General features: G+C 34.3%; 1 protein-coding gene across 4 annotated transcripts in view; it reads left to right on the top strand.

Annotated features, from left to right (window-relative positions):
- LOC118186485 (adenylate cyclase type 2-like) overlaps positions 1 to 24,566 on the top strand; it is a 216,462-nt gene extending 191,896 nt beyond the window's left edge. For all 4 annotated transcript variants that reach the window (XM_035356587.2, XM_035356585.2, XM_035356586.2 and 1 more), the window contains exons 20-25: positions 5,604 to 5,765; positions 8,585 to 8,734; positions 12,850 to 12,963; positions 13,153 to 13,276; positions 16,680 to 16,804; positions 23,386 to 24,566. In XM_035356587.2, the coding sequence (XP_035212478.2) occupies positions 5,604 to 5,765; positions 8,585 to 8,734; positions 12,850 to 12,963; positions 13,153 to 13,276; positions 16,680 to 16,804; positions 23,386 to 23,520 (810 nt within the window). In that variant the 3' untranslated portion in view covers positions 23,521 to 24,566. The remainder of the gene's footprint in view (positions 1 to 5,603; positions 5,766 to 8,584; positions 8,735 to 12,849; positions 12,964 to 13,152; positions 13,277 to 16,679; positions 16,805 to 23,385) is intronic.
- Positions 24,567 to 26,209: the final 1,643 nt, after the last annotated feature.

The raw sequence follows: 26,209 nt of genomic DNA, 5'->3' as shown, positions 1-26,209 counted from the left end.
TAACTGCTTTCCAGATGGAATTGTCATCCTTGGAAAGGGACTCAAGGTATACAGCCCAGCGGAGTTATGCATAATAGTACGAGACTTGACTGTATCACACAATCTATTGAAAACAGTTTTATCCTGTCTGTTCCTTGTTCTTTGGAACTGGCACCTGACAGCATTACGTCTTTTGATTAGATCATTCAGCTCCTTAGATCTAACAGGCTTCTCATCCTTGAGCTCCACTCTGGCATTTTCGTATGCATTTTGAATATTGCAGGTGAATCCCTTGACTAAACTCTGAATGTCATTCCCCGTGTGGACTGTTGAAATAGTGTACTGAATGTTGTTTAGAGCTTTGGCAAAAATTTGCCAGTTAGTTTTGAAGGCTCTTTTGACTGATATGGTATAGCTACTAATATCCAAGATCAGACAGACTGGATACTTACCAACCCTGAATGTACAATACTTATAGGTTTTTATAACGCAAGACAGACTGTTTGTAGAACTCATCTTTTGACCTTTTTAAGTTTCCAGTTACAATTTTCTGAATCTCTTCACTGCTGTTAAAAAAATGACGTCTGAGGTTAGACTTCACTTCACTAAAAAGATAGTAATCTCCAGATGTCAAATCTGCTAAAAATTGTCAAACATTTCTTTGCTAGAAACTACTTAATGAGAATGGAATCGTAAGAAAATGCATTGTAGTTCAGCAGAGACTACTTACTAGATTGAGCTTTTCAATACTAACGCGCAAAATTACGTCCAGCAGTCAGTCTTTAAAAATATGACTTTTACAGTTTAACCCCCAGGAACAACTTTCTTGTGAATTATCTTTACAATAAAAAAAAGGAGTCCACCCAATGAAATATCTGAGTTCATCTTGAAACTACACTCGTAATACAAAATTAAGAAAATCTGTAAATTATGCATAATTTTACAAAAATTATTGAACCAAAGATACTAATTATGCCACCATGGAATAATGCAAATATTCAGAGTTGTATACGTAAGCGTACACTAGCGTATCTGCGGAGCTGTGATTGTGGAGGGGATATAAAGAAGACGCCGGGCTTTCGGGATTTGTGTGCCCGTACTCCTTAACGACATTCGCCGTGTTTCTGGCAAGAATTGGGTAAATTTGATGAGGTATCAGGTGAAATGAGTAGCCACAAGCGTATCGATGATAGAAGAAGAATCGTCAGTATATTGGAAGTAGGCCCGTCACAAGCGCAGGTAGCTACAGAGGTCAGTGTAACGTCCAGTGTCGTCCGCAATTTGTGGAAACAGTTTCAGAACACTGGATCCATATCGATAAGACCTGGTCGAGGTCGACCAAGATCCACAACAACGAATGAGGATCGTTATTTGGGCTTTCAGTTCTGCGACCTAGGATTGCTACAGGTACAGGTAAAAGTGTTGGGAGCACTAGAACTTCATTAAAGATAGCACAGGTATAGCTCCCAATCACTAACCGAATAGAGCAAAGGGGTAAGGACAGAAGAAGAATAAAGCTGATGATAGTCCTTTAGAGGGAGGTTTAGAAGTTTACTATTAAGACAGGAGGAAAGACCATGACACGAGGTTGTAGAGTCATTAGGTTAATTGGAAGCAGTAAGGATGAAAAATATGCAACCGCCTTCGCCGGGAATCGAACCACGGACCTCTGGAATACCGGCCCAGCGTGCTACCATTACACCACGAAGGCACGCTAGGGGAGAAATACCTTATATACTCCTCTTTTTAAAGGGCGACTAGGGTTTTAGGGGACCTAGTCGCCAAATCCTGGGTGAGGAGAATCATCATCCACAACCCTTTTAGCTCGGGCACCACTTGTAGAGTCATTAGGTTAATTGGAAGCAGAAAAGATGAAAAAATATGCAACAGGCTTCGCCGGGGATCGAACCACGGACCTCTGGAATACCGGCCCCGCGTGCTACCGTTACACCACGAAGGCACGCTAGAGAAGTGGAAGAAATGCCTTATAGGGTTACTCTGTAGTTGGTAAATCAATTATTAGCCCACCGAATGAGACCAGATCTCAAAATTTCGTACCGTTAGGAAAGGAGGGAAATCTAATAAAACGAGTTTTACATTAAGCTAGTATAGAATATATCATATGACAAATTTAGAATAATTCTTAATATAGAAAAAAAAACGGAAACAAATACATATAGAATAATACATCAAGTATACAATAACACATAATGTGCCATTATAACAAAATTTTGAATTTTCCAAATTTGGAATACAATGCTAAAACATAGAATATATCATGAAAAGTACAGAATAATACTTAAAATATAGAAAATAAAATATAGCATAATACATAAAGTATAGAACAGTACATAATATATCATATAATAAATTTAGAATTTTGATTAAAGTGCTGAAATATAGGATACTACATGATGTATCATATAATAAAATTAATAAAAGAGAAGGTATAAAATGTAGAAAGAATAACATCGTATTTTAGAGTTCATGATCACAAATAGTTTTCAGTATTCATTAGGAAGAGTTCATGAGCCATTAAAGTGTTCATGATTATAGAGTTTATAAAACGTTCGTGGTTTAAGTTCATATATGACTCATATAATATTCATAACTCATTTTTATCATGACACAGCAATGCAATATCATGACTCACCTTTTCAGTTCTAGTTTGTTGTTATGACACAATTTTTATATTTCATTTTGTTTATTATGGATTTTGTAAGGCTTTTTTTGTTACAATCAATACAAGTAAGTATTTGTTACAAAGATCGATAACTGATCTTTAAAATTAAATATTTTGTTATATTTCGTTTATTATAGATGGGGTTACTCTGCATAGATTTAATCCAATTATGTTAAGTTTTGGTGAATTTGTTTCATATTAGAATGAAGATGTTGAAGTCTGATGATCATTCTATTGAAAGATATATCAATATTTCTGGCTGTACGAATATGAAAATGTTTCGTGAGAGGACATGAGAAAAGATAGGGATCACTGTCTCCTTTCTGACCGCATGCACATAAGTCAGTGTCTATTAAGTTCCTTTGATGAAAACAAACAGGATATGGCCCATGGACAGTAATATAACATGTTAAAAAGGATTTTGTACTCTTGGTGTCAGTATTGCAGTTGGGGTAGAACTGGTAAGTACGTCGTCCTGTAGATGCGTTATTCCATTGTTCTTGCCATATTTGAAAAATTTGTTCTTTTATGAAGAATCGAAGATAAGATTTGGAAAATTTTATATATAGAAAATTGCTTTCTTGATTAACAGCAGCTTCTTTGGCTGGTTTGTCGACTGTTTCGTTTTCCGCATTTCCACTATGGCCTCTTATCCATGATATATGAATTTTCAAATTATCTGTTATTTTAGAGAGGTTATTGATGTCATAAGCAATAGAAGATTAATTTTCTGGGTTAGAGAGGGCATAGATGGCAGATTGACTGTCAATATTAATATTTAATTCTATAATATTATTTTCTTTTGCGAATTTGATAGCCATTTTTATCACAGAAAGTTCAGCTTGCATCTCTTAAGAATCCTTTCCATATAATATCTGATTGTATAAATTTTTGCTTGGGAATAAAGACTGCATAACCAACTTTATTATTAATTTTTGAGCCGTCTGTAAATAATTCAGTTGAATTGTTTTTAGTTTTAGAGTTTATTGCGGTTTTTTATTTTTTGTGTGTGATACAGCAGGATGTCTATTGTAAGGAGGAAGGCGCATTTTGTAATCCTCTGTAATGTATGTGGTGTTGTTATAAGTAATATTCTGGCGAAGTTGATGTACTGTAAAATAAATTGCTTCTTGAATGGATTCGAGAGATAGTGGAATAGTTCCAGCTAAGATATTAAGACTAGTACTGGAGGTTGTTCGGAAGCCTCTGGTAATATTAAGTATAAATTGTCGTTGTATTGAGGTAAGAATTTTTTCTTTTTTTGTGGTCACAGGGAATGTCCAGATGGCAGAGCTGTAGGTAATCATTTTGGTTATTACTGTACAATATAGTAATTTGGTGATATGGGGATTTAAACCCCAGTTTTTGCCATGCATGCGTCGAAGATTTTAACTTATAGAATGTATACGAATTTTAAGTTCTTTGAGATGTTCGATAAAATTTTGTTTTTGATCTATTAATCTTTTCCTAGGTATTTGATTGATTTAGTATACTTGAGTTTTTAGTAAGATTTTGTCTACGTTTATGAATTGTCATGATTTTAGACTTGGAGGTTGAAATTTCAAATTTAAGTTTCTTGCATTCTTGATGGAATATGGTTATTATTTCTTGACAAATTCTTTGTACATGTGATTTTCCACTGATAACAAATGCGACATCATCGGTGAATGCAGTAATTTTACCAAAAGTATAGGGTTTTTCTTAATTTGCATAACAACTTTATTTTAAGTTTACCTGTTCTCAACTTCTCAAACTTCCCCTCACATTCTCTCGCCAGGATGTAAATTTAAAGTTAAGTGAAGTGCTATTTAAACGTGTGATTATCTCAGTTTTATTCAGAGCGTGTTTCGCTAGCCTAGCTCACGTTTCGTTGTTTTTTTCGCGGTCACTCGAGTTAGGCCCTTTGGCCGTTTACAGTTTAGTATGACGCCGGTTAGATCTCTGTGAGTCCACCTCTTAGGAGTAATTTTGAAGTGCGTTCTTGCACTCGTTTTATTTTTCAGATTTGATTTTGTATTCGCGTCTACGTTTAAGTTATCGCCGCAAGTGGACGGTGGTTTTTGTAAAGCACGAAGTCCGTGCTGTCTGTTATTTTAAGTTTGAGTTAATAAAGGGTTATTTTCACCTTTTTTCTGTGCTGGTATTTATTTCACGCCTGTGCGAGAATTCGCCAGGTTCATCGTAGGATCTAAGTTTATGCATCTGGACAGTGAGAGATAGATCTTACAAAAGGAGGCCAGGCAATTTTTATAATATTATTAAATGTAATATTCCATAATTCTGCGCTCATTCATGCGCCTTGTGGACATCCACGAACTTGTTTTCTGCTGATTAAAGTATTGTTGCATAAAATGTGACTATGGCGATTATCAAGATATTCAAGATTATCAAGATTATTGATAATTTGATAGATAATGTACGGATATTCAATAGTTCTAAGTGCTTCTTTAATTGAGGTCCACTATAATGAATCAAAGGCTGATTTAAGATCTAAGCTGATTAGACATATTTTCGGTTCGATATCACAATGGCCTAGAAGTGTGAACACAGTGTGGGTTTTGAACATCCCTGCACTGTGAGCTTTATTGATAATCATGGGTACATAAAATGACTTTTGAATAGTACATCTCTTTGTCTGTTATAAACTTATACCAAATTTCATTAAAATCTGTCCATTAAGTTTTCAGAAATTTGATATAATACGAAAATTCTTTTAATTTTGAACACGAATGTGACGAGAATATTGCTATTGTATTTTGTATTCATTATTAAATATAATTGCATTCATTAAATTCAATATAAGTCATTTTAAAATGCAAAATAATAATAATAATAATAATAATAATAATAATAATAATAAATGAAAATTCTCTAAGATATCAGTATAAATTTCAGTTCTTACTAATTTATTGAAGAAATATGTGATTTTTTTTCCTCGCAGGTAGAGTATATTGGTCGTCTGGATTACTTGTGGAAGAGGAAGCTCAGGAAAGAGCAAGAAGAAGCCACCACAATGGGTCTCGTAAACAGAACTCTGTTGCAAAACATACTCCCAGTTCATGTAGCACAGTATTATCTCACGAAAGAGTCTATGCACCTTGATGTAAGTTATTTTTACATAAAACTAATATGACTTAATTTCGCTAATATGACCGCTCATTAGTTGAACCTGTCCCTTTAAAACTTAATTCATTAAATTTCAATTAACTTAATTATAAAATTTAGTTCATTAAATTTTATTTAATTATTCATTATAAAATCTGCGCTTTTTATGGACTTTCTAGAATTTTTTCCTTCATATCTTTCATCATTCAAAAGTTTTATTTTTAATTAAAAACATCCATTAATCATTTTTTGTAAAAAAATTATCTGAAGATATACGATATCGCTTTAAAATAGATAGGAAATTTGAACTAGTGATCTTTTTCCCGTTCTACGCATTCTTTATTTCTGCTCTACCTATTATAAAACAAAGATGAAACTAAATCGACTGAAACTTAATGGATTTCCTCATCACCTGAAACATCTAATTCACCTAGTGATCTTATTAACTATTGTAACAAGTGACAGGTGGTCAGTCTAGGGCAGTGGTCGTCAAACTGTCTTCCACGGAACCCTGAGTTTAAGTCAAAATAAAATCATATAACATATGTCAAAGAGAATGGCGTGCTATGCTTTCTAAAGCTAAACGGTTTTCTGATAGAAAATGTATTACATTTACATGACAGTTATAAAATTTTTATAAGAGAGCACCTTTTACAATTGAAGAAAACAGGAAGAGAATATTTTCTAGAAGAGAAATCTAAGTATCATGGATAAAAAATTGTTCGAGTACTACCATAAATCAGAAGGTTTGCCAAAGAGATGGGCAAAACTGCTATTTTATGGGATCGGATCAGAATGATTCGTTCCCTGAAATGAGTGGGCTCATTTCTGGTTCCGTGAGTTGACGAAGTTGGAAAACCACTGGTCTAGAAGCATTGAAAACAAGAGGAAAAGTCACCACTATTCAGAAAGCAAAATTGATGATTTCCGATTCTACTTCAAGCTGGAGATATATTAAAATTCACGCTGACATCAGCCTAAAGATAAGTATCAAAGTATGGGGATATAAATGTATTCTACAGTAATTTCTTTAAAAATATAAAGACAAAATATAGTTTTTGACGGAAGAAAAAGTTGCTCAAAATGTGCAAATTTCTAAGCGGGAAAATCTTTCAGGAAAAAGGTCTTATGTGAGAAGATTTAACATTACGCAAGTAGGAAAACGTTTGGGACAATATGAAATAAATTCTTGTATTATAAAAGTTACTGAAGTAAAATGAACATCTTAAAACGGAAAGTGTAATTCTCGTACCGAAGCAAAATCGAAAGTATTCCCTATCCATGTGTACCTAGGATTTATGAACAGTGATGTGTATTTTTAATCTGGCTTTGAATTTGATGAGCAACTAGAAAGTTTATTTTTGATGTTAAAAACGTATTTAACCGGAGATTTTTCAAAAATTTTGAGCCGTTGTATTAAATTACTTAACTGTATCATCCATTTATCATCGACGAGACCTGAAATCGAGGTAAATGCAATAAAAATACATCTTAATATTTTAAATTTAAATTTAACTTACCAACAAACAGTGTGAGAAAGCTGGCATCGCAATTAAATTTATCGTCTAGCATGCACATAAAAGCACTGTATTAGTTGAGGTTAAGATTGTTTATGGACCCTAACTGAGAAGAGAATCTGTGCTTTTTACAGATGAAACTTTTTCATTTAAGTGGCTATGTTAACAGCCAAAGCACAGGAATACGAACAGAGAAAATTCGTTTGTGTATCATGAAAGACTGCAACCATTCAATTTGTAACGGCGGATGCTCTGCGGCTATACCAAAAAATACAGCCCCCTCTTCCCCTTTTGTTTAGAACAGACAACAGATGGAATTATGTGTATTGACATCATACAGAAATTTCTTCCATTTCTTGAAGAGGATGAGCGCTTTTGCTGGTTTCACCAATCTGCTATATGTCTAATGAGACAACGTCTTTTTTTTTTTTTTTTTTTCCCTGACAGCTTCCTTTTGAAAAGACTGCGGCTCTCACGGTCACGTGATTTTAAATCTGAAAACCTTCAAGTTCTCGACTATCATCTTCATTCTCACCTTGAAATATAGTATTTGGCCATGAATTATGCCAAGCATTTTTTAAAGTATCTGGAGACACATCCACCCACGATTTTGAGATGCTCCACACAGCAGATTGTATGCTAAAAAATATTTCACAAATTCTTGAATACTCTTGCCATTATTCAAGATATTTAACACGGAATTTTACAATACTATTGTAAACTTGCATTTCAGCGCGTCAACCCGAATTTCTTTCTGTAGGAATGCTTACAAGTATGTATCTTTAAGTGATTATCTTAAGCACATATCTTTCACACTTTATAGCAAATGCTGAAAATAAAATTTAGAAACAATAAGCATTCTTTCATTGGGAAAGGTGGCCTCAAATTTTCGAAAACATATGTAATTCGAGGAAAAGACTTCCTTTTTGAGCATTTACTGGTGACTATGATCAAACTTTTGCTGTTAATATTTCGTAAAATAATCGTCTTTGAATTTAGCTCATGTCTGTAATTTAGTTTGCTTTAATTTTTTTATTTTTTTATTTTTGCACGGTATGCGCAAATTTTCGTTCACCTCTTATTTTCTGTATGTAGTTCTGTCTTATGCTAATGGCTTCTGATAGTAATTTTTTATCATTCCCCAATAAACAAACTTAGTATTTTATTTTTCAAGATTAAAAACCCGATTAATCCACTAACTGATTAATCCGTTCCAGATGATCGAGAGTCTTCTGTTTCATTTTTTGCTAAAAACACTTGAATTATTAATTAAGATTATCTATTTTCTGTTATTTTTCAGTTGGACTTATATCATGAAGAGTACAGCTCTGTGGCCGTCATGTTTGCATCTATACCCAACTACATGGACTTTTACAGCGAATCTCTTCTTAACGATGAGGGTCGGAAATGCCTTCAAGTATTGCACGAAATTATATGCGACTTCGACAAGGTACTGTGAGAAGTGTATAATTTTCACAATTTAAAATATAACTACCGTAAATAATTTAATAGCTTGAATCAGTTTGTTGCTATTGGACCACAAATTTTTTAAACAGTCAGGTAGTAACATAAAACTTTGGGATAGATAATAGGCCGATGGCCAAAAATTTAACCAAATGTTCTACAGTAGAATTTTATAATGTGATCTACTAAATTAAAAAGTTCGAAATTTTGATCGAGTTCTGACGAAAGGTAATTCAGAATAATTTGTGCAAGGAAGGGGTGGAATTGTTATACTTCAGGAACATTTTGAAAATTTTGTGTCACATTTATCGTGGAGCAAAAATATGTTAAATATATTCTGGGTCCTTACGTCATGTTTATTCTTTACAGTTTGAACAGAACAGAAACAGAAATGTTTCTATTTTTGAAGCAAAATAAAAAAGAAATGTAAGATATAATAGCCCCCACAATGATGGAATAAACACAACTTCGTCTAAAACTTTAAAATGAAAAGTAAATTTATTATTCTTTACACGTAGAATCAGACCACTGGCGGCCGAGCGGTAACTGGTAAAGTCGCTGAACACTGGTAGTTCAGTCCGACGTGAACCGGCTGACTGCAGGGGCGTTATCGTGGTTTTCTCCATGTTATAGCCTGTATACGAGCCAGTTACCCTTAGAAAGTCCTCCACGAAGGTATCCCTTCCCTTAGACAGAAAGCCCTCGTGTGCTTTGCCGTAATCAACCTAACCAAACTAAACAAGATCAACTCTTGATCAACTCTCAAGTGAACATTCAGCTATAATAAACGTGACTCATTGGTGACCGTCCACATCACAAGGTATATTCAGATTTTCATTTATAGTGAAGCCTTGACTTTGACTGCAGTGAATTAAAAACTAAGATTGAAAATCTTAAAAAATGCAGAATAAGTTGAAAAGGTGGTTATTTCTCCTAACACATTAGCGCACGACTCATTAGTTCTCTGGAGTTCTGGAATGAGTTATTCATCAATCTTTTTTAGTTGTCTGAGTACCTGCTTATTTAAACAGTCCCTCTGAGCAAGTCCCGTTTCTGTGCTGTTATTCTGCAGAGTGATCTCTCAGTAAATGAAAGCTGCAATTAGTGATTCTTTTCAAGAAACGAGTTCTGCTCAAGGAACGAAATCGATTAGTGCTAGTATACAACAAAGATTCACCGTATGGTAATGCACTTAAAATCACTGTAGTAAATAAATCTTCATCCTTATCATGCTTCTGTTTTACAAGAACTGAAAGCATTGGAACAGCTCAAGTGGAAGATTGTTTATGGACCCCAATTGAGAAGTCAAGGAAGAGAATAGCCTACTTAACCTCGTTAACATTGTGAAAGTTTACTTTCTGGGGAAGGGAGAGGAAATTTATTTCGTTCAGAAAGTTCTTAAAACATGCACCTTTCAAGAGTTTAGAAAATAAGGTTTTGGTTTGTTAAAAAAAAAACAAGGTTGTTCATACGAATAATTAAATGTAGATATTGCGTCAAGTCAAAACCTTCAATCTCCAAAATGCTATCTATTATTGAGATGAAAAAATGCCATTTCCTGGAATTAAAGCAAATCAGAACTGCTGGTAAGATAGCCAAATCATCCTGAGAAAGGAGTCTTCTTTCGGTTCTGCATGCAGGAGAAAATGTGACATTTATCAGTACCTGCCTCATCACTTTAATTTCAAGTTTTGAGAAAATCGTGTGTTTTGAGCGAACCAAGTGTTTTCTTCGGTAAATAAGTCGACTGTTATCGATGATACTGAGATCATCTTTCGCATATAGGCGTGTATCAGAATTATGGCTTCAGTAAATTAATCTTGAGTAATGTCTTGAAAAGTGAAAATTTAATTCTGCGTACCTTAACTACAAATAAAAGTGAAAAACCAGTTACGTGATCGAATAGAGCTTCAAAGGCATTATTTCAGTGGTGAATGTTTCAGAGGTCTTTTATGACTCTTTCTCAACGGATATGTACTGAAGACCTAAGATGAGAAATTAGCTAAGTTACTGAACATACAAAAAAAAAAAAAAAAAAAAAAAAGAAGAAGAAGAAGAAGAATTCGAATGTTTAGAATGGTAACCAGGTAAAAATAAAAACACGACGTACGCTATGGTACTTTAAACTGGAATGACTACGGATTTGTGTCAGGTGTTCGTCTGATGATACCTTCAATGGTGATCAGGCCGGTCTATTTTATCATTAAAAAAACACTGAAGTTTTAAAAAAGGTATTGACTAATAACATACCACTAAAAACTCGTAAGTATAGACTAGCATATCAAGGTCAGAGAAGAAACAATTTTTCCAACAGGAAAATTTTGATATCTTAGATGTTCTAAAAATGGTAGGCGACAAACGGTGAATTAAAAATTCAACAATAGCCTACATGTCTTAATTTAGAAGTCAAACAACAAAAATCAGCGTTATATTTTGAAATTTTCGCATTTCATTGTGCGCTTTTGTAGCTGAGGATGATGGTTCGGTAAAACCATCGAAACTAGTTCTGTGAAAATTTCAAAATATAACGTTGATTTTTGTTGTTTGACTTCTAAATTAATACTTGTTCGGCGTGTTATTGTATCTTAAGCCTACATGTCGTTGTCCTTTTTCTTTCTTTTTTCATGAATAACTTAGTCGGTGAAGTCTGAGAGCTACGTATGAAAGAAATTAGAAAATCTATATCTGGTGAACCATTGCCCAGTTTATCATCATATTTGGAAACCTCAACAACACTAGACTGATATTCCTGCCTGCCAACACTATGTGAATCCTTTAATTCATGGATCAATGATTGATGTGCAGCTTTAAAATCAACGGAAGGGAAGTAAAGCTTCATGTACTCTGAGTCTTGATATCAGAATTAAGTACATCAATTAATATTCTCCTCATTTTGTATATAAAACTTGTATTAATGATCATTACAAACTCTTTCAAGTAGGTCGGTTTGGATTTTGGATGTGTGGGATTCAAAGATCATGATGATGAACTTCTTAATGATAAGCCTATTTTTAACACATTCGAAAAATTCAGATGAAGGTGAAAATTCCTTTCATGTTGACAGGGAATTTATAACGAATGAGACCCGGCCAGATGAAACTGTTACCGAGGCTGGCGGCTGTATCATGGAAGAAAACAAGGATCAAGGTGGCAAGGACAATGACGAAGATCTTGTTCTAACAGTGAACTTTTGAATGTTCAGGACTGATTCTTAGAATGGATGTATTTGGATTTATTGGATTATGGCAAGCATACTAAGGCTACCTGTCTAAAGAAAGGAATGCTAACCCTACTTTACCTGAGTTTTTTAAATTATTAGGTTATTCAAATTTGGGATAGTTTACATTCCTTTCTGTGTGGTGTCTAAGAAGCATTTCTGGCCTTCTTTTGTAGTTGCATGAACTGGTTCCAATATGATCTTACAGTTGCACACTGATTTGACTTGGCGGATCAGGACCTCACCCTTAAATCTAAATTTAAATCTAACCCTAAATCCAAGCTTTAAATATGTATTCGTACAGTTTTCTTGCAGAAATTCTTATTCGCTTAATGAAAGACCGTGCATAATGGGTTCTCTTTATGTTGCATATATACAGCAACTTTATCGGGGTAATACCGGAAACGGCATCCACGTTTTTCTCAAAATCATGCTTAATCCGAGGGCAAATAGAACAACAAAAGGAAGAGTAATAACGCATACTTTAATTAAAAGCGTACTTGTATTTCAAAGAATTTTAAGTTCATTTGGTTAAATAAACGTTATAATAAATGCAGAGGATAAGTTATAAATGGCATTAGAACTGTTTTTGGCGGTTCATCTGGCACCTTTATTAGCTATCACTGCTGTTATTCTACACATAATTTGTTTCCTTTTTCTGTTTTCCGTAGATGGTTTTGTTTTACCCTAATGGTCAGTTATGATAATTTTTCCGTCGTTTAGCAATAAACAAATTTATCATTTTGTAGACAGTGTCCGATTAATTCAATACCTGGCTAACTGTGTATTTAATACAACATCTGAAATTTTTTTTATGCTTTCACTGTATGTTATAATAGTTTTTTGTAGAAAAACTCATGTGAAAACTCTTTTGTAAAATTTAGTTACTGTATGAACCGCCATTCTTGAAATTGGAGAAAATAAAAACTATTGGGAGTACTTACATGGCTGCAGCTGGTTTACAGCCAGGAAGAAACTCTAGTAGAACTTCTTATGAGGTAAGTTCTATATTATTCCAAACATTAAAATGTATTTTCAATGGGCTGTCTGTTTGCAGGCTTTCGAATAAACAGACAGTTATTATTCTTTCATTACATTTCATCATATTTAGGTGGACGGTGTCCACAAAATCCATGTTTAATATCTGCCTTCAGTTTTTCTTACTTTAAATCGCCTTATTCTTTCAGAGTTTTGGTCCTGAAGAAGATGGTACTCAGAATGTTCTAGTCATGACCAAATTCGCGATGACAATCATGGATGTGCTTCAAGAAATGAATAGGCACAGCTGGCAGCAATTTCATCTCAGAATAGGTAAGATAGACCTGATTAATATTTAATTTATTATTTCTGGATTAACTTATAAGTTTTAAAATACACGGCCCTGGGTGTTGGAAACACGTGTTTATAACTGTATTACTGGTATCAATGTTAGTAACATCTTTTGCAAAGTATTATTAAAATAGTACCGACGTTTTTCAATTCATTTGTATTATTGCGGTCATAAAAGCATGTTTCGATAATATGGAAGTTAAGCAAAAATTTTATGGCCTGGGAAAAACATTGTATGGACAGGATGCGCACCGCGTAAAGGAAGCAAAAAGATTTTTTTTAAAGAAAATAGTACGAAAACTAAGTCTGTGCCTATTATGGTTGAGGCTGCAACACATACTAACAGATACAACATACAAGGTATATTCTTCCTTCTTGCATGGCGTTACCGGAAACACCCTCGACGTATATTTGAGAGGTCCGGATTTTGAATCCTGGCGAGGGCACTGCACATTTTTCACATTCTTATCTCGATATAATTTAATTATTATACAAGTGGCGCCCGAACTAAAAGGTGGTGGACGATATTCGTCACCATCAAGATTTCGCGTTTGGTTCCCCTAATCCCATTCGAGCTTTAAAAGGGGGGAGAGTATATAAGGCATTTTTCTCCTTCCTTTCTTCATGCCTTCGTAGTGTAAATGGAAGTTCGCTCATCGCGTATTCTGAAGGTACAGAGTTAGAATCCTGGTGAGATCACTGCATATTTTTCCCGTTCCTGCGTCGATATAACCTAATGATTCTACAAACTTTTTCAGTTTTCAGTTAACAAAAGTGGAGCATGGGAAAAGTTAAACGCAGTAACGTTACAGGTAAAACCTTTTGCTAGTAATTCAATGAACAGTATGCGATAATTATTCTTAAGTTTTACTAATAGGTAGATTATTACCAAAGCCTATCCTATCGTACTTCGCTCATGTCCCAGTTTGAATTCAGATCGCCAAATTATGCCAATTTTTAAAGCCATGCCACATAGTTTTAAAAGTAGGAATTTGGATCGTTTGGCCACATCACTGCTGTCTCGCAGAGCGTTAATTGCTGCTGTATCTGTTATGGTCAAAAATAGACAAATAGCTGTGCTCTTGTAATTGATTTATGAGTTTTAAAAGTATTGTAGACCAACCAAGTATTGATGTTAGAAATGTTTTGAGTACCAGGATTCAGCTACAAACAAAGCTTTATTAGTCCAAAGGGGCTTTGTCCCTGAAAGACTATCGCTTTCGTTTTGCGATTTTGCGTCGAATCACTATAAACGGCGTATCACTTTTCAAATTGTTGCCACCAAATGTTAGACTTCTGCATTATATTTGAAGAAGTTAAACTATGAAGAATCTGCATGAATGTATGTATGTATGTTTCTCGCATTGTGATAAAACAACAGTACCTAGGCCCATCCAATTTTGAATAACATCTGAAAGCCCAACTTTGAAATTTGGAATTTGTTTTATGATCGATCATATTTTGTAAAATTTTAACGAATTTTTGATTAACAAACTCAAGGATTTCAAAGCGAGCAATAGCAACACTCTACGGGGAGGAAAACCTTTTTATCTCCAGCGCGCGGAACTGTTTATCGGAAATTCTAAAGATAGGCTCATTTTAAAATTATTTTGCTATTATATTTATTATAAATTATTTTGCTATTATATTGCTATTGAACTGAATTTTATGGTTTAAGTGCAAAGAACATAGTTAATAAATAAAGGTAACACACAAAACGTTAAAATACGCCCCTTTGGACGTAATTTAAAATCTGAAACCTTTCAGATTTTTTTTTTTTTTTTTTTTTTTTGTATTTTTTTCGTAGTACTTTTAATACGACAAAACATCATTATAGTTTATACTATGGGTTCAGTTATAAACCACCAGGACGGCTTGTAAATTGTATTTGGATTTTAATTTGACTTGTGTTGTTGTTGCTAATTCTTGACTCCAGCTTGTGCTAGACGAGATCCACGAGTTTATTCACCTTCAAAAAGTCATAGACCAGCATAGGAAAATTTAGTAGGTTGTCATAGGACAAACACAGACACCTAAGAATATGTGCCGAAGGAGCCTGTTCATTGTTATATTTTGGACAAATCTTTTTTTTTTTTTTTTTTTTTTTTTTTAACCACATTGGAAGCCAAGGTTTCTTAGATGGCCACTAAGAAAGCGGGAGAGTACCGTCTCTGTGTATCTGTCATAGAATACTTTTTATTGCGTGCGTGTTTGAGATGTAAAAATGTTATAAATCATGTGAATTAAATTTACTTTATAAATTCTATTGAAAATTCAATTTAAAATATTAATTATTTAAAACTATGCATACTTTTTAAATCCTACTTAGTTAAATATACTGTATTTTTATTTGAATGGTAATTTAAGTAAGCATTATGACTTGTCGAATGGCAACACTTCTGGGAAAAAAGAAGTTTGCCAGTATTCCACTATAATGAAGGAAAATTCATATTCCCCAGTAGAATGGCAATATTTACCATCTGAATGGTAAATAAATGCTTTGGATAATAACTTCCATTGTTTCACTTACGTTAGGGTTTCGTAATATAAAGTGAAGTAACAGTTACGTTTATCGGTGCATTGGAAAGTCTAAACTACAAATGTTTCCAATGTTAAAATCTAGGTAACTGTTATTCGAATTTCGGAATATAAAGAATCTTAAAAAAGATTCTCAATAAAAAAATTGGAAAAATTCATTCCAGCCTTTTCAATACTAATGTAAAAATCTGCTTAACATTTTAACTCGAAACTTTGGAAAGATTAGTTTTATTAACATCTAAATAAAAGGATTCTTTAGAAAAAAAATGCAGTTGTTGCAATTTCAGTTGATCTATCGATATCGCGGTTCTGACTGATACACTCTTAATTTTCTTCGCAGGATAAGAATTCAGTTTTTACATTTGTGTATGTTAATTCTTGAAATAATCCTCTTTACATTTGCTTTGATTTAAAGTAATTCTGAAGAAACGTGGGAAAAAAAAACTTTTAATCAAACAATATTTTGTAAAATTATAATGACGGAATAAACGTCTAAATTCAAAAACTTCAACTGCATATTTTATTTATTAAATTTCCATTCGTATCGTTTTAATGAAAATCACTCTTTCATTTCATTAGACGCAGGTTTCAGATTTCGCTTTGGTTAAATCATTTAAAGATTAATAAATTCTACTTTTATATTTCCTTCTTACAGTTCTTAAATTATCAATTCGAGAGGTTTGGGAATATATTAAAACTCCAGAAAATTTAGAATTTGTCTCAGCTCCACTAAATTAGCAGTTGACTGCATATTTCATCGAATGTTAATCTGGCATTTTTATTTGCAACATAGCTGTGATTTCCTTCGTCTGTTATATCTCAGATTTTATTGATCTTTTTCTTCCAGGAATTGCCATGGGACCTGTTTTGGCGGGTGTAGTCGGTGCTTCTAAACCTCAGTACGACATATGGGGAGATACCGTCAACATTGCCAGTCGAATGGACAGTACTGGAGTCACCGGAGCTATTCAAGTAAAACGAATCTTTCGATAACTTACATAGAACTGTAAAAAGTTCTTAATTTTCATGCTTAAGATTAAGTTTTTGGAAAATTATGTAACATATCTGTAAATTCGACGAAGAATTTCACGAAGAAATGTGTAGTAATTCAAGCATATCAAGTCTGATCTAAAAATAATCAAACAACACAATCTGATTAACCTATCGTAACAGTTTCATATGCTTTTGGAGGCGTTCATGTTAAAAAAGTGTTGTTCTGGTGTTTATTCATGGTATCAGAAAAACAAGTTACTTTCACAGATACCTTAAAAAGGTAGTCGTGACAAGAAGTTTCACTGTAATATGAAATAATAGATTTAATTAACATAGTCTGGGTTTTCTTTTTCTATGTAAACATGCAACATATTTATTCTAGTTATGCAGCCATTTTGTTTCCAGCACATGTAGCAAGCAGTTCTTCAACATATTCTTTCAGCACTTCCTCTACGTCTTTAATACTCTGTCTAAAACCCATAGCAACTGTTGTATAGTTCGACCGTCTGAAGCGCAACCCTGGTTGGCATTCTGCCAAAAACATAGACTCGTCCAAAAGGGGCGGTATTACTTGCTGCGACGTGAAGGGTCGTCTCTGCTCCGAAAAGAGATATGCTGGAGGGAAAGAAAGTGCCCATCCTTCCACCCTATTTTGAGAATAATTCGGTCTGAATTGCGCATGCGTGTTTGCGCTAATGGTCGCGGATGAGGCCGTCGAACTATACCAAAACGTAGATTAAGTTCTTTCACTAAAAGAATGAACTTCCTGTACCTAGATGGTACTAGCACGGTTGATCATCATTTACCATATAAGCCAGTAAACACCAGCATTACTGTATTATTTAACTTTTAAAACCTTTATTTCTCAGTTGCTTCTAATTCACTTTTCCATTAATAAATATCACTATGGATTTCATATCGTAACAACTGGCCGAAAAAGCTTTTACAGTGGCCCTCCATCAAAGAGCTACAAACATTGTTAACGCAAGTTGGCCAGTGTTCATCAGTCCAGAAAATTTCACAAACTTACTTCTACATCACTAGGCAGGTCTGGCGCATTTGCATTTATTTCTTTAACGGATTTTGAAATGTTTTGCCTTTATATAAGCTACCCTTTTCAGTTCTTGTTCTTATTTTAAAACTATATTGCAAAGAAAAGCATTTGTCTTATGTGCTATCCTTTCATTTTTATAATTCTAGCGTAACATGGCCCCGTTTCTGGTCACCCTTTCGATTTGCATTAATGCAGAAAAATTGCACTGCAGGATATATTTCCAATAAGAAAGATTACAAAAGTTGGCAATAGTATTTGGCGAAGTATAACTAAACGTACAGTACTCAGGTTCCTATCAAAACAAACCGGGACCGTAATTGCAGCGTTCTTTCAGGAATTCTCAGTAGTTACTTCTCTATTTTCATCGGGAAAAAGCAGGATTGTAAAGAATTGTTGTGATTGGTGCCATAAGTCCACGTAGCTTAATGGTAGGTTGTACAAAAATCGTAAACAGAAAAGAGCTGATTGTAACTTTCTTGACACTTTGTTAGAATTCTGAACGATAACACAGGTATTGCCACTCCTAGAAAATACAGGAAAGCTTCAAAACAATATAGATTCTCAAAAGGTGTTTTGGAATATGTAATTGAATTATACTAGAATGATTTGAATATTCCTCAAACATGGAGCCTTGGGCCCAGCCTTAGTTGGTCTATACAGTAATGGGAACCTGGATTATACTATAATTTTGAAGGTCAAATAGCATTTTCTTCAGCTAGATTACGAAAGTCAGACAAAGAGAAATCTGCATGAATTTAGGAGAATATCCCGATAGCTTTGGCCTCTAAGCAAGTAGATATTTTCAAAATATGCCGGGACCATTAACTCGGATTACTTCTGTGATAATGTTTCACGAACCCTCGTCAATACTGATAAAAATATTTGCAGTTCTTTGATCGAGCATCGTTGTGAAGTCGTATCCTGAGATCAACAGGACAAAATCGGGACAGGATCCGAAACAAAATTTCGAGCAGCATCTGTAGGTGAAAAAGTGATTTAGAAGCTACTGAAAAAGAAAGTGTTTTAAAGGTTTTAAAGGTAAAATAAGGTCTATAGAATTAACTGTTTTGGGATAAGCGATAAAGCATGGTGATAATTTTCATTACCTTTTTAAAAAGTTAGAAGCTCAGGCTAGATATAAAATTTCCTACTTACCTATCGGTTTCATGTTGCTCATTTAGAGGTCATTACCCTTTTTACGTGTAATCATCCTGAAGGGTCGGTGTAAAATCTGTTTTGTGTTATTTAAAGAGTCACCTAATTAAAAGTTTGAGGTTTAATTCCTTTATGTGTAGTGCATCTACATAATTTTAGGACTGAATTTCTTCAAACTCCAGTGAAATCTCAAAATGCAATTTTGCGATATAGGAATAATAGCAATAATTACATGCGAAAGCTTATAGCAATAATTAGAAAATCTCAACTTACTTCAAATTCGCCTCGCAAAGCGAATATTTTTTTCGGCAAGTTCAAAATAGCGTCAGATTTAATAACAATAGTCATTTCAACGATTTTTACAAAATTTCGCATTTTTTTCGTCTATTTAGGCATAAAGTGAGGTGAAAAATTGAACTACTGCAAAAAATATCGGCATTTCATTTTAAGAAAAATCCGCTTTAATGTCAAAAATCGCATGTTAGAACAGGAGTTCCCAACGGGGACAATATCAACCGCCTAGTTGATCCTCATACTGCACCATGCTAGAAATCGATATAAAATCAAAGGGTCAGTTGGGGTCCATATAGGAACATGCACCGGCAATTGATCGGCATAATCAAGATCCCATTCATTACATAAACATATATTAATAAAACTGATAATTAAATGTTTTTTGATATGAAGCTCTAACATATAGTAATGAAGAAATTTATATAAAATAAATATAAAGGGCAAAATACACAATTGCGATTGTCCGTTATTGAAAGGAATGCTATTTCTTCAGAATAGATATTTTTACGTACAAACCAAAAAATAAGATTTTAATGTTTGCTTTTAAGACACTGAAAATTTGAATGTGTTTGCAAGACTCATAAAACCGCTGAAATGGTCCTCATATTACGATTGAAGAAGAGTTGCTTGCATTGCAGGAGGATGCTCAACACAAATTTTATTCAAAAAGCATAAGCATGCTAAGTTTTGGAATATGAAAGTCCTCCGTGAGAAATAGCCTAAAATAAAAGTTGTTACCGAACCAACATTTTTGACTTACCTGATGGAACCAGGCTTTAGCCAAGTCAATAATTCACTATGGAAAACAAGAAACAGGTTGAATATTTTTGAACGAGGTAATTTAAGAATTAAGTTAAGCAATGTAATGCCAAATATTAAAAACTTTAGATCAGTACATCAAACGCATTAATTAAAATCGCATTAATTAAATGCGCCATCGCATTAATCAAAATCCCATTAACCGATTAATTAAAATTGAAATTCCGTGCAATTAGTACTGTGTTTTTGTTTCTGAACACATGTTTATATTAGTAAAATTAATAATAATAATAATAAAATAACAAAACATCAATCTAATAAATAATTTTTTCAAAACTTTTGTTCTTATTCTTAGTCTAATTGTTATCTTTAACTTAGGTGCAGTTACGTGTATTATAATTTATTTGTATGAGGTATATTTATAGAGAAATATGTAACAGGGTCGATGAATAAAACCATTGTTTTAAAAAAATTCGCTAAAAAAAATGGGTTGGGAATCCCTGTGGTTAGAACAAAATTATATAAACAGCACATATGCAGAATTTTAGAACCAATTTTTTTGACAAATTCCTGCAAACCTATCAAACTATAATTGACAACATTTATTGCTATAACATCTCAACTTGTCGTCTGCTTACAAATAGTTGAATGTCGTTCGCTTACGTTCGTCTGCTTACGAACAGAATTTTCTATACCGTTGAGCGTTTGCTTTTGAACCAATGAACATTTGATGTCATTGACTCAAAAGGATAAGGAAAGAATAGCAGTAAATTTTTCTTGCGAAGCGAGAAAACTGGCAAAAGTTTTCAAACTTTGGAAATTCACGCTTCATTTACAATCATGAAACAAAATGGCAATCATATGCTTGAATTGGAAAAGGTTTACCACTGGTACAGGACTTCGGTTTCAAAAATCTCGAGTAAATTTGTAGTCCATGTTTGGTAACCTTTTATGCTTTGAAAGAGATATTCATAAGGGGTTTGTTCCTGAGATTGAATTCACAAGTATTTTTTTTTATATATTAAACTCAACATTTTAGAAATACTTAATGTAGAGACTTTTGTAGGGAATGCAATTAGGCCTGAAAAGTTTCAGTCGAATAAATGTTCTCTGCCATAGAGCTGTCGCACAAAATTCCATTTTTGTCTACGGTTTATATATATGTTTTCTAAAGTGAAGTCTGGCCTCAAATGATATTATTTTATTGGCTTTGAAGAGAATGAGAAAAACCTTAAGCAGAGACTTAAATTGTAGTCCAAAAGATGTGTTCTGCTAAGTTATAAAGCAAATGTATGAACGTGCCAAGCGTTATATACTTTTAAGGATTGTATATTGGAGGTTTCAAAGTAAAAATGCCGTTTCTTTATTGATTTTGCAAGAAATTAGTTCTAAAAGGTTTTAAATACATTGAGTGCATATAGTATAACTAGAAAGCCCGGCGGTTATATGAAATGACCGCTGTTCTAGATATTATAAATTGTAATTAAAATGATTTGTGCAAAGGTGTCTGCTAATTTAACCTGAATTACCCAGGGTAGGCGGCGAGGACTTCCCTTTGCTGACTGCCCCACGGGCTTTCCCCCTTGCTTAATTGCTTAAAGTAGAGTGCAATGAAGGAAACACTAGCAGTACATTTCTTAAGAGCAACCGCTAGCTCAATAAATAAAGGTGATTTAAATAATAAACTGTTAATTCACATGTCAAAGATGTCTTTGTACACAACATTTCTTGTGTAGATCTTTCCATCATTTTTAAGCTCGCCTTGCAGAGGACAATCAATTATTTTTAATTTTACGTCCGTTCTTTCACGAACTCTTGAACAGGCAACATAAAGTTGACCGTGTCCAAATGCAGGTTCATGTAAAAAAATGCCAACACGCTTAAGCGTTGAGCCCTGAGATTTATTGATGGTCATTGCGAAGGCAAGTTTTACAGGAAATTGTCTACGTCTCAATTGAAACGGCAACCCGGTGCCGTGACAACTTCACCCCATTGGCTAGTACAATTACGCAAGCAACCAATAAACTATCGGTGACAAACAGACACTTAAGCCGCATATATATATGAGGTGAAGTAACATCATCTCCTCCAAAACGGCAGGCTCCCGGGCTTAGCGAAGCACACCGATGGATTCCACAGGTCCGTGGCACGCCATTTTGACCATTCCCATCTTCGTGGGTCATTAATTAGCCGAGATATTAATTAAAAGCTTATTTTCCCCTACGTTTTCTCTACATTTTCCACTTTCTTTATTGGGTTTTCCCTATTAGAGGGATTTGGCTACGTACCAAATTCCTTTTTCTCGAATATCTACGGAACGGCGCCGAGTTGAAATTCCAGACGCGTATCCTCGAATTCCAAAAAATTCTCCGAATCCATCGATACCGTTCTCATCTTCGTACGACTTTAATCGGCCAAGATATTAATTAAAAACTGCGAAAACGTTAATTTCCGCGCTCATTTTTCTGAGTAAACAATAAACAATACAATAAACTATCGGCGACACACACTTTAGTCGCTTATATATATAAAGATATATGTATCCTATAAATACCTATTCCGTGACATGAGAGTTGAATTTTATCAATCGGCTAACTAGAATGGGAAATACAGAACAACCCTCCCCTTTTTTCTGCTTAATATAGAAATCAGCTCAAAATTAGTAACGATAAACACTAAAATACGGCCTGATGTATATTTATTATTTCTTACATTTGAGGGCAAAAGGATTGTGGAGTTCCTCACTCTGTAATTCTTTGTTACTGTTGGAAGTGAAGAATCTTAAGAACTGATAAGCGAATAATCGCTTGAGTTCGTGGACAAGAAACAAAAAATAGAAGGGTAAACTAACCCTTTATTATTCCAATTAAAGTTTAACAAAACTCCGTCTTGGAGTGTACAATAAAGCCAACGTTTAGGCTTGACCTTTAGAGACTAAGAATTCAAATAAACTAATTTAAACTAAAGAGGTATAGCCGAAGCTATCAAAATTCTAACAGAGTTGGCCCCTTAATGTTAATAGACTGCGAAGCTACCAAGGGCCTAAAGTACAGCCGAGCGTGATAATAGCTTACAAGAGAGTAGCCTTATTTAACTGTTAATAAAATTAACGCAATCCTTACAGGATAATTAATGATTTTGTAAGAATTAAGAGAAAATATAAATAGGTAGTTATTCAGTCTTTAATATCTCAGATAATCAACCTTAAATGTATCTGTTTTGTAAAGTAATAAATATGAATTAATAAACGTGAGTGTTTAAAAAATATTTGCATTTGGTTAAATTTTGGTCTTTTCAGGTTACCGAAAGAGTTGCTTCCATTTTGCAAGAAAGCGGGAAATATGATGTTCAGTGTAGAGGACAAATTTTTATCAAAGGGAAAGGATGGATGACTACATACTTAGTACATCAGACGGAAAGCACAAGATTATAAAGGGCCCTGACAAAGAAGAAGTAATGCCAACCATTATTTTCAGTGAAAATCGATCTCACTTGTGAATTTCGCGTTAATTTTTACTTTGGTTTTTTATATTCAAGCTGTTTAGCTTTGATTGGGATGAAGTCACATGAATTATTGTTACCTTCACTATCAAGGAGTAAATTATTGTTGCCGTCATTCTCAAGAAGTGACTATTTGTTGTTTTCATTCTCATAGATTGAATCAGTGTTGCCTTCATTTTCAAGGAGTAAATTATTATTGTCTTCAATCTCACAAACTGAACTTTTGTCTTCACGCCAGAGACTATATTTTCATTCTTACGAAGTGAATTATTTTTGACTTTATTTGCGGAATGAAAACTGTTTGACTGAGAGAATTTATTTTAAGAAAAGAATGTTTTACAAAGATTACAAAGATAATTTTTTACAAAGTTTTATTTAAGATCTCTTACTAATTTGTTTGATGAGATAATTTATTGTTACACAGTTGATAACACTTAAAACACATGGCGCAAGCTTGTATAAGAAATTTTTAGGCAGTATTATTTGCATATCAGACTTTATGCGATATTTTATAAGCTGTAATTCTAACGTGATACTTGTCTATGATACGAAAGTCTATTGCGTTTCTTAATTTCAAAATATTTAAATAGATTTTTAATTATCTCTGTACAACTATTTGCTTTCATCTTCTAAGAACATGTCGCAATTGCGCAGCAGTTCGCGAAAAATGTTTCAAGTTTATCATTTTGCCATACGATCAAATGTTGAAAAAAGCATCGATAAATGAATTATCGTTCATACATAATTGTAAATGACCCTTTGTCTTCAGAAGTTTTTTGTTTTATCAGTGGTGTACAGTACTGATAACATTTGAGGGGAAATTAAGCATTTAAAGATAAAATTTTTGCCAATACCCAGAAAGTTGCTTCCTTAATTCATTGAAAGAATGTGAACAGATATTTATCGAAATGTTGTGTAATTTTGTATATATTGTTTCGTTGCATTTTGTATTGTGAAATAAAGATATTTATCACTCTACTTTGTTAGTATATTTTATCACTTTTCTGTCAACTCCTCATTTTATTCTACAATAATACAAGATAGTGAAAACATCTATGCTGATCATTGAACTATGCTTTCCTGTTGCAACTTAAGAGCTGTAATGAAATCTGGATGCGAAACCCACATTTCTTTTTCTAGAATTGCGTGCTGCTTAGCAGCTGCAAACGATTTATAATTCCTTTTAAGAAGTAAGTGGATGAGACGAAGTTGTATTCCTTCTGTACACAGAGTCATGCTTATGAGCTGTTGATGAGTGTTATGCACCCTATAAAAAACCACGACAGGATCGTGGACTCTTGGGACTACGGTTCATTGTGGCGCGACGTCGCTGCCCGTGTTGGTCGGGTTCCCATAACTGTCAGGCGAATATGGAATCGATGGGTCCAAGAGAGCCATACTGAACGACATGCAGGATCTCAGCGGCCTTGAAGCATTAAAGTCCGAGAGGGCGTTGCGGACAATGCGAGAGCGTCTACAGCACCACGGACTATCAGCACAGTGACCACTGTTGCTGCTTCCCATGACGCTACAACAGAGCCTGTCGCACCTACAGTGGACGTTGTCTAGTATCGTCGTTACAACGAACGACTTGGGCACAGGAGTGGCACCATGTCATGATTCAGACGAAACAGCATGATGACGAATGTATCCGTGTTTGTAGGCACAGAGGAGAATGAACGTTGCTAGCCTGCATTCGTGAAAGTCATACGCGCCCCGCGCCGGGCGTGCTGGCATGAGGTAAAATTCCGATCACACCCCGCTTACCTCTTGTTCCCGCAGCCGGTAATGTGGGCAAACGTCATTCCATATGTGATGTGTTAAGCCCCGTGGCTGTGCCCAGTCTTCAAGGCCTGCTTGACGCTATCTTTCAACAAGATGATGCACGACCTCATGTTGCATGTGTTGTCCCGATGTTCCTAGATACAGAATGTCTTCAAATATTGCCCTGGTCAGCACATTCTGCAGATCTCTCAGTTATTGAGAACATCTTATCATGGGTTGCCCGGCAACTGGTATGCCAACACTCGCCAGAAAGTAGAGTTGAAGCTGCATGGAATGAAATCATCATCATCATCTGAGCTTAGTTCGATTAGATGCCCACCCGGATTACAGACGTTGTTGCTACCAGAGTTGTCAGCTTTGTGTACTGAATCCCGCATGTTGTGAACCCCAAATTCACTTGTTAATTTAATCATATCTTCCTCTCATTATATTGTAAATGTACAATAAATAAGATTCTACTATTTCCTTTCCTTCCTGGTGTAGCAATTTTAATGATCAGCAACGTATTTGTTATCTTCTTATGAATCTCTACCTGAATTGAATTTTTTCTGAGGCGTCGATATGTGCATCTATATATCAGATTCTATCTCATACTCAAGCTCAGTTTTGTTAAGTGCCAATTGCATGCATGCGAATAGGCCATCAGATTCTTGATTCGATCTATACTGTATTTTTCGAATAAAATCCAAACACATGGTTACATATGGATATGGTATTTCTATGCTGTTAGTATGTATAGAGCAGCCCAGGCGGAATAATGGTAAATGACGCTGAATACCATAGAGAAGAATGTGGATCCGAGTCCCAGAAAAGGCATAGATATTTGTAACATCGCC

This window comes from Stegodyphus dumicola, chromosome 4 (assembly GCF_044657685.1).
Source record: "Stegodyphus dumicola isolate Sdum_Otavi_A_Nest chromosome 4, ASM4465768v1".
NCBI lineage: Eukaryota > Metazoa > Arthropoda > Arachnida > Araneae > Eresidae > Stegodyphus > Stegodyphus dumicola.
This window is presented reverse-complemented; position numbering and strand designations above follow the sequence as displayed.